General features: G+C 39.8%; 1 protein-coding gene across 1 annotated transcript in view; it reads left to right on the forward strand.

Moving 5' to 3' along the window:
• Positions 1-315: 315 nt before the first annotated feature.
• Positions 316-8,719, forward strand: part of LOC133610520 (voltage-dependent calcium channel gamma-7 subunit-like) — a 20,501-nt gene continuing 12,097 nt past the window's right edge. The window contains exons 1-2 of the mRNA XM_061966855.2: positions 316-470; positions 8,668-8,719. The exon at positions 8,668-8,719 is cut by the window's right edge and continues 144 nt beyond it. Of these exons, the coding sequence (XP_061822839.1) occupies positions 8,668-8,719 (52 nt within the window). The 5' untranslated portion in view covers positions 316-470. The remainder of the gene's footprint in view (positions 471-8,667) is intronic.

Here is an 8,719-nt window from a genome sequence, read left to right on the forward strand (position 1 = left end):
ACACACACACACACACACACACACACACACACACACACACACACACACACACACACACACACACACACAGACATGCACACACAGCTAATTGTCTCCATGTTGTGCTGCATCCTAGACCTCAGTCAGCGCTCCCCTCCTCCTCCTCCTCTTCACCCCACGAAAAAAAGAAATGAGCAAAGCTTCTCTGCAGTGGGAGAGAAGTGATGAGGGAGGAGGGGGAGGCAGGAGGACGAGAGGAGACACTCGTGAGAAGGAGAGCAAGAGAGAGAGAGGGGGAGAGAGAGAGAGACAGAGAGAGAGAGAGAGAGAGAGAGAGAGAGAGAGAGAGAGAGAGAGAGAGAGAGAGAGAGAGAGAGAGAGAGAGAGAGAGAGAGAGAGAGAGAGAGAGGAAAGGACAGGCTGCAGTTGGGAGCCTCCTCCAGTGATCACACACCTCCTCACATGACAGCAGCACCTCCTCGCTCTGCAAGGTGAGTCACGTCTTTGGCTCCTTCTCCTCCTTCCTCGCGCTGACCCTTCACCTCGCCTCACCTCGTGCTCGCATTTGTTGTTTTTTTTGGAAGGACGCTCCATTTACTTCAAGTGTGTACGTGACCGCGCGGCCGTGTGCACGCTGTCGTGCTTGCGCTGGCAAAGGAATGTGCACTAGCGTGCACTGTAACTGTCAGAAACCAGCGCACTCTATCTGCCCCAGGAGAGTGTGCGCGCGCGTGTTCTAAAAACTCCTTGTCGGGGAAATCATCGCCTGATTGTATTCCAGCACACTGCAGCACTAACCTCTGCATGTGTTTGAATGAGTGTGCGTGTGTGTATTTAGTTGTGTTATAATGTTGTTAGCATGTGCCAACACTCCTTAGTGTAATAGTGTATTCAGCACCACGGACAGCAACTCACTGGTGGAGTCTTGGGGCATCGAATTGATCGCAACGAGATTGTCCAGGTTGTCCTTGGGCTGGGCGATTACTCGAAAACAGAATAAAAAACAAAATTTGGAACTTCTAACCGATACAAAACTGTTGTGTTGGTTATTTTTGTTTAGTGTGTGTGTATTTAGTTGTGTTATCATCTTGTTAGCATGTGACAACACTCCCTAGTAGTTTATTCAGCACCACGGACAGCAACTGTGTGGTGGAGTCTTAGGGCATCAAATTGATCGCCACTAGATTGTCCAGGTTGTCTTTGGGCTGGGCGATTACTCAAAAAAAGAATAAAAAACAACATTTAGAACTTCTAACCGACACAAAACTGTTGTGTTGGTTATTTTTGTTTTGCACCTTTTGTGCAATATTAGTTGTAAATTGTGTGCCAACTGCACAACGTGAGCGTCTTAAAATAAAGCTTCAGCTATTGATTATTTTCGTAATCTATCAATCAGTTTCAATCAAAACACACTTTATAGCCTCAGGGCGTATTTTAGGGGAAATAGTTGAAAAAATGTTTTACTTGTCACATGTTTGTGCACGGGCAGCGTGGTAGGCCAGGGGTTAGGGACGGCGTGGCGCAGTGGAAGAATGGCCGTGCGCGACCCGAGGGTCCCTGGTTCAATCCCCACCTAGTACCAACCTCGTCATGTCCGTTGTGTCCTGAGCAAGACACTTCACCCTTGCTCCTGATGGGTGCTGGTTAGCGCCTTGCATGGCAGCTCCCTCCATCAGTGTGTGAATGTGTGTGTGAATGGGTAAATGTGGAAGTAGTGTCAAAAGCGCTTTGAGTACCTTGAAGGTAGAAAAGCGCTATACAAGTACAACCCATTAGTGCATGTGCCTCACAATACAAAGATCCTGGGTTCGATCCCGATGCTCGGGGTCTTTCTGTGTGGAGTTTGCATGTTCTCCCCGTGACTGTGTGGGTTCCCTCCGGTTACTCCGGCTTCCTCCCACCTTCAAAGACATGCACCTGGGGATAGGTTGATTGGCAACACTAAAATTGGCCCTAGGGTGTGAATGTGAGTATGAATGTTGTCTGTCTATCTGTGTTGGCCCTGTGATGAGGTGGCGATTTGTCCAGGGTGTACCCCGCCTACCGCCCGAATGCAGCTGAGATAGGCTCCAGCAAGGGACAAGTGGTAGAAAATGGACAGGATGGATGGATGTTTGTGCACAGGCTACAGCAGGGGTCCACAAACTTTTTGATTTGGGGGTCAGACTGAAAAAAAAAAAAACCTGTAAAAACTACTGCAATCATATGTTAGATAGAAACAGTAAAAAACCGTAAAATTAAATATAGTTGATCACAGTAGTAAACTAACAAACAGTAGATAACCTAAATTACTATGGTTGTAATACGTAGAAAACACATGACTTTACTGTGAAAATAATGAAAAATTGTACAATGCATTAGCAAATATTGTAAAGTCACAAGCATGCAAATACTCTAAAGTTTAAGGCATGGTTCTGTCTAAATGAAAGATTTTGCAGATTGTACAATTAAATTTACAGCATTGTGTTATTATCCTAGATAACTGTTGGCAAATGTTGACAATATGTTCACTTGTATTTTTGTGGCAAGTGGTTTCAGACATTTAGGGGTTATGTCTCTGCTTCATTGTAAATTGCATCGAAATGAACCACGGTGTGTGCTTAAGTGTGTTGGAACTGGTTGCAAGCAGCTATTTAACCGATACGGAACAGTTAATGCTCATTTTTAATATCAAAGTGCCGTATTGTGAGTTGTAGTTTCAAGTTAACATCCTCATGTACCGCTCACATGTCTTAGAAACACAAGCATTTTGCAGATACTAGTATTGGTGATTGGTGTGCATCACAGTGAGAAGGTCCTGGATTTGATTCCCAGGCAAGGGGTCTTTCTGTGTGGAGTTTGCATGTTCTCTCCGTGACGATGTGGCTCTTCTATGGGGCTTCCTCTCACCTCCAAAAGCATGCATGATAAAAAAAAAACATGATAGGCTGATTGGAAACATTAAAAATTGGCCCTAATTTGATTTACAAAGAATTCCTGCAAACGACGGCTGCCAGTATTTTACCGTAAATGCAATAGTTTTTGTAAACAAGTTAACAATATATCAAGTTTTTTTTCATAGTAATATACCGTGAACAAAAACAGTTATCAACTGTAAAATTAACGGATTCAACATCAACATACCGTAATGTTCTATACATGGTGACTGTATTATTCTACGGTTAATCTATTTTGTGTGTGTGTGTGTGTGTGTGTGTGTGTGTGTGTGTGTGTGTGTGTGTGTGTGAGTGTGTGTGTGTGTGTGTGTGTGTGTGTGTGTGTGTGTGTGTGTAAATGTGTATATATATATATATATATATATATATATATATATATATACATATATATATATATATATATATATATATATATATATATATATATATCCATCCATCCATCCATCTTCTTCCGCTTATCCGAGGTCGGGTCGCGGGGGCAGCAGCCTAAGCAGGGAAGCCCAGACTTTCCTCTCCCCAGCCACTTCGTCCAGCTCTTCCCGGGGTATCCCGAGGCGTTCCCAGGCCAGCCGGAAGACATAGTCTTCCCAACGTGTCCTGGGTCTTCCCCGTGGCCTCCTACCGGTTAGACGTGTCTCCCTAGGGAGGCGTTCGGGTGGCATCCAGACCAGATGCCTGAACCACCTCATCTGGCTCCTCTATATATATATATATATATATATATATATATATATATATATATATATATATATATATATATATATATATATATATATATATATATATAATACTTTTTTCAATTAGATTCATCACATTTTGGAATTTGGATTGATCCTGACTAATCACAGGTGATTACTCGCTTGTATACTTGAAATTAGTTTATGAAAAGCCAATATTTGGACACAAATGCAATATTTTATTGTCAGACTTTCATCCAGGAACGTTTTACTTGAATGCATGTCATTTATTTGCCCAAAACCTGGTAATAGTTGTTTCTAAAGTTCTTTATTCAGGCTGTATTTTGGAGTGAAATTTGACTTCAGTGGCCGGACGGGACAGATGTTAAAATATTTATTTATTTATTTTTAGCTTGGGCCCTACCGCGAGCCAGATTGTTGAAGCTTGCGGGCTGTAGTTTGGGGACTCCTGGGCTACAGCTTAAACACAACAAATATGGCTGATGCTGATGATGCAACTATAAATAACAAATAATGCATCATTCATATTGGCTTCATCAACGTACTGCCAACATTTGTCTGTTTGCTACTAATTACACTGCAATACTTTTTGTTCAACATTCTACAAATTGCATACTACAGTAGGCTCTGTGTGTGGCTATTGATTAGTTTAGTAATTGATTAATCCATTGATGAGTTTGGTCGATTAATCGAGTAATCAGATAAAATAAAAGCAATTTAGAGCCTCAGTAGGTATTTAGGGAAAACAGTTGAATAAGCTATTTTGTACATGTTCATGTGTGAGCTTTGTGCACAGGCTACACTAACATAACAAACATGGCCGACGCTGATGATGAAACTATTAAACAATAATAACAAATGAATAATTTATATTGGGTTCATAAAAGTACTGCCAACATTTCTCTGTTTGATACTATTTACACTGCATTACATTTTGTACAACATTCTACTAAACTCATACGACAGTAGGCTCTGTGTGTAGCTATCGATTATTTTAGTGATCGATTAATCCATCAGTTGGTTTGGTTGATTAATCGAGTTATCGGCTATTACAAACTCTATAGCTTCATTGCGTGTTTTTAGGGAAAATTTGTGAAATAAACAACTATTTTTCTGCTTGACATAACTTTCTTTCTTTTTTTCTAGTAAATGAACATCATCAACATTGAAAAATCACTTTTAACATGTGTGCATTAATACAAATAACAACTTGGGCTGTCAAACGATTCAAATATTTTGCATTGTTCAAAGTTAATTTAAAATGAATCGCGATAATCGCAGATAGGTATCATTTTTCATCATTAATATGTGTACCCCAGACAGATCATTTTCAGGGGGGGTGGCTTCATATTCTGCATGACAATTTTTTAACATTTTCTCTTAATTAATAAAATGTAATACTGAGCCTGCTAATCATTCTGTAATTGAGGACTCGACCAGAACATGTTATGACATAATTTAGAGAGTATTTTCAGTGCAGCGGATGTTTGCTGCAGGGATGTCACCTCTTCTCACGGCAAAAAAAATTCCTTTCTTGTCGGGAGAACAACTTGCCATGATTTTGAATCTGATATTTCCATAAAGTAGACTTTCCTCCGTCCATTTTTGCTCGCTTGTGGCTCATCAGCAGCAGGTGAAATGCAGCCAAGTTCCCCCGCTACGGCGCGGCTCGAGGGTCAAAAAAGAAGTGTTTGCGTTAATCGCCTGTTATAAATGTTTTTGCCATTATTGAAATGTATAATTAACGTGTTATCGTGTTAACTTTGACAGCCCTAATAAAAACGTAAACAAAAATCTATCATCTAAAACACATAGATTACGGCACTCACATACCATTGTTCCTATTGCAGCGGCCGTGCAGAAACCATGTCTACATATTTTTGTGATTCGTAAACAGTGTTTCGTTTGACCCCGAAGAACATGCTTTATCAGTATCATGCAGTATCATGTTTCAAATCCTGCTTCAAAAAGCTGTGCACTCCAAAACGTGGTCATTAAAAAATTTTAAAAAATCCACACAAATTGTTTAATTCATTTTTGTTTTGTTTGTTAAAATGTTGTATGCTGTATATTGTGCTCCTCTGTTCATGTTGCTTATCGGTTAGAATGTTATTATTATTTTATTTTTTTTAAGGTAAATTGATGCACTTTATATCTTTTCTGTTACAGACTATTAAACAATGTCAATAAAGTTATTATTTGTTGTCATTTGATCTGTATTTCTTTGTTTTTTGTTTTTTGTTTTCTTTAATGTTAATATGGATACACTGTTATGCAGAGGTGTACTTATATTAGTTGTATAGAGAAATGGTGCTATTTATGATTGCGGCAAAAATAATTGCACTCCTTCCTTGGAAGCGTGACAGAAAATAGTTGAGAAAGCCCTGGCATGTTTAAAGTTCTGGGCACCCCATGCCGTCCGGATTTTAACCATTTTCATTATTTATACTCATTAAATGATTAATTGAAGTTGTTTTTGTTATTAAATTAATCACTTTAATGAATTAATTGTTGTAGTTATAGGACTACAACGATTAATTCATTAAGGTGATTAATTCAATGACAAAAAAACTCCATAAGAATTTCCATGTCAGTTTGGACACACTTGAGCTACAATAAAGATTGCATTGTAACGGTGAATTAACTAAAATTGAGGTTAAAGGTTCAATTAAATATGATTCACATTTTTTTTCCATAATCGCTCAGGCTTCATAATTTATGCCTAAAGACGACAGAGGGCCACCCTGGTCCATCGTGTATGATCCACTCAGTGAAATCATCATGTATGATCATGTGACATGCAGTACCACATACGATGCTGTGTCAGTTCTCAACCAATCAGAGACAGCGTAGCCTGTTTGCATCATTTCCTGTTACTTTTGTTAAGTGGGAGGAGCAGTTCCTCCAGTCATGTGACTCCAAACTATCTATTTAATGTCCGAAACTTTAGAAGTAGCACTTTGACACTGAAGGTGTGAGTAGTCTTAACAGCCAAGCTGATCATTGCCATGGTTGTTTCCCTCGGCTCTCATCGTCGTATTGCAGTATGATCATGTTTCAGTACAGTCAGGGAAAACTTGTCCTTCATTAATCCTGCCCTCATTCATCGTCATTCTCTTCTGCCTCTTCTTCTCATACTTCAGTCTCCTTGTGTATGCTTCACACACACACACATGCACACGCACGCGCACACACACACACACACACTGGTTTAAACATGTCCACTTGTTGGTGCCAGTTGGCGTCCACTGCGTCCGAGGGACATATTGCCTCTCAATAGAAACACATGCACACGCACACACACACACACACACACACACACACACACACACACACACACACACACACACACACACACACACACACCCCTGGTGATGGCCACATGACTTAAATCGCCATCTGTGGAGCCAAGCTTCCACACTGACCCAAACACTTTCATCTTTGATGTTCTTTCAGGAGTCACATGACAGGAAGTGAACAGGTTGTTATAATAAGGTTAAGATGATGTCATTTTTAAGGACTTCATTAGCAGAAATCTTCTCCTCCTTCTCCTCCTCCTCATCCTCTGTCTTCTTTTCTTTGTTCTTAATCTACTTATCCTTCTTCATTCCTCCTCCTCCTCCCTTGTGTGCCTTCTTTTTCATCTCCATCTTCTCCTGCTTCCTTTTCTCCTCATTCTCCTTCTTCATCCCCCTCTTCTCCGTCCTCCGTCTTTTCCCTTCTCTTTCTTTATCCCCTTTTACTCTTATTTTATCTCTTGCTTCTTCTTCTTCTTTATCTCATCCTCCTTCTTTTACTTCTTATTTATAACCCCATCTTTCCCCTTGTTCCTTCCCTTCTTCATCTCCTCATTTCTCCATATCATTGTTATGTACTTCTCCTTCCTCCCTCCTTTTTCTCCATATCTTTATGTTCCCGCTGTTCCATCTTCTTCATCTATTTCTCTTTCTTCTTCATCTTCTTCTTTTTAATTTTTCTTTATCTTCCTCTTTGTTTACTTATTTTCATTGTTATTTAGACTTAGACTTAGACTTAGACTTCCTTTTTATTGTCATTCAAATTTGAACTTTACAGCACAGATAAGAACGACATTCTGTTACATAAGCTCATGGTAGTGCAGGATAAAAAATCAATACGGTGCATATATAAATACATAAATATATGTAAATAATATATAAATATATATATATAAAATAAATAAATATATATAAATAAATAAATAGATTACTGTACGGATAAATATATTGCACTTTTTCACATGCGTCCACATTTATGGATGTATGTTATATTGTCTTTTTTATTCCAGCGAGTTAATCCATTTTGGGGGGAGTTGAGGGGATAATTTAATTATGATGCGTTCAAGAGTCTTACGGCCTGAGGGAAGAAGCTGTTACAGAACCTGGAGGTTCTGCTTCGGAGGCTGCGGAACCTCTTTCTAGAGTCCAGCAGTGAAAACAGTCCTTGGTGGGGGTGGGAGGAGTCTTTGCAGATTTTCTGAACCCTGGTCAGGCAGCGGCTTTTTGCGATTTATCTCTTTCTCCTTCATCTTCTCCTCCTTCCGCTTCTTTTTTCCTCCTCTTTGTTGTCTCCTCATTTTCCTTCATCTCCTTATTGCTCTGTCTTTTCCCCTTTCACTTCTTCATCTCATTCTTTTCCTTCTTCTCTCTCTCGTCCGCCTACTATTACTTCTTCCTTATCTCCTCCCCCCTCTTCTTTCCCTTCTTCTTTGTCTCCTCATTTCTCCTTCTTCATATCCTCTTTTTCTTGTTCTCCTTCTTTTTCTTTTCCCTGTTACATCTTCTCCATCTCCTTCTCCTTCTTCTTTTTTCTTCTACCTTATTCTCTTCCTCGTTCTTCTTCTTCATTATCTATTTTTTCATTGTTCTTCATCTCTTCCTTCTTCATCTTCTTTTATATCTTCTTCTTTCCCTTCTTCCTTATCTCCTTCTCCTTCATCTTCTCCTGCCTCCCCTTCTTTTTTCTCCCTTTCTTTCTCTTTCTGTTTCCTCTATTCTTTCTTATTCGTCTCCTCCTTCTTCCGTTTCTTTCTACAGATGACTTCGTTTAGCACGCGGGCGTTGACGCTGCTGTCATCCATATTTGGAG

This window comes from Nerophis lumbriciformis, linkage group LG11 (assembly GCF_033978685.3).
Source record: "Nerophis lumbriciformis linkage group LG11, RoL_Nlum_v2.1, whole genome shotgun sequence".
NCBI classification, from domain to species: Eukaryota; Metazoa; Chordata; class Actinopteri; order Syngnathiformes; family Syngnathidae; genus Nerophis; species Nerophis lumbriciformis.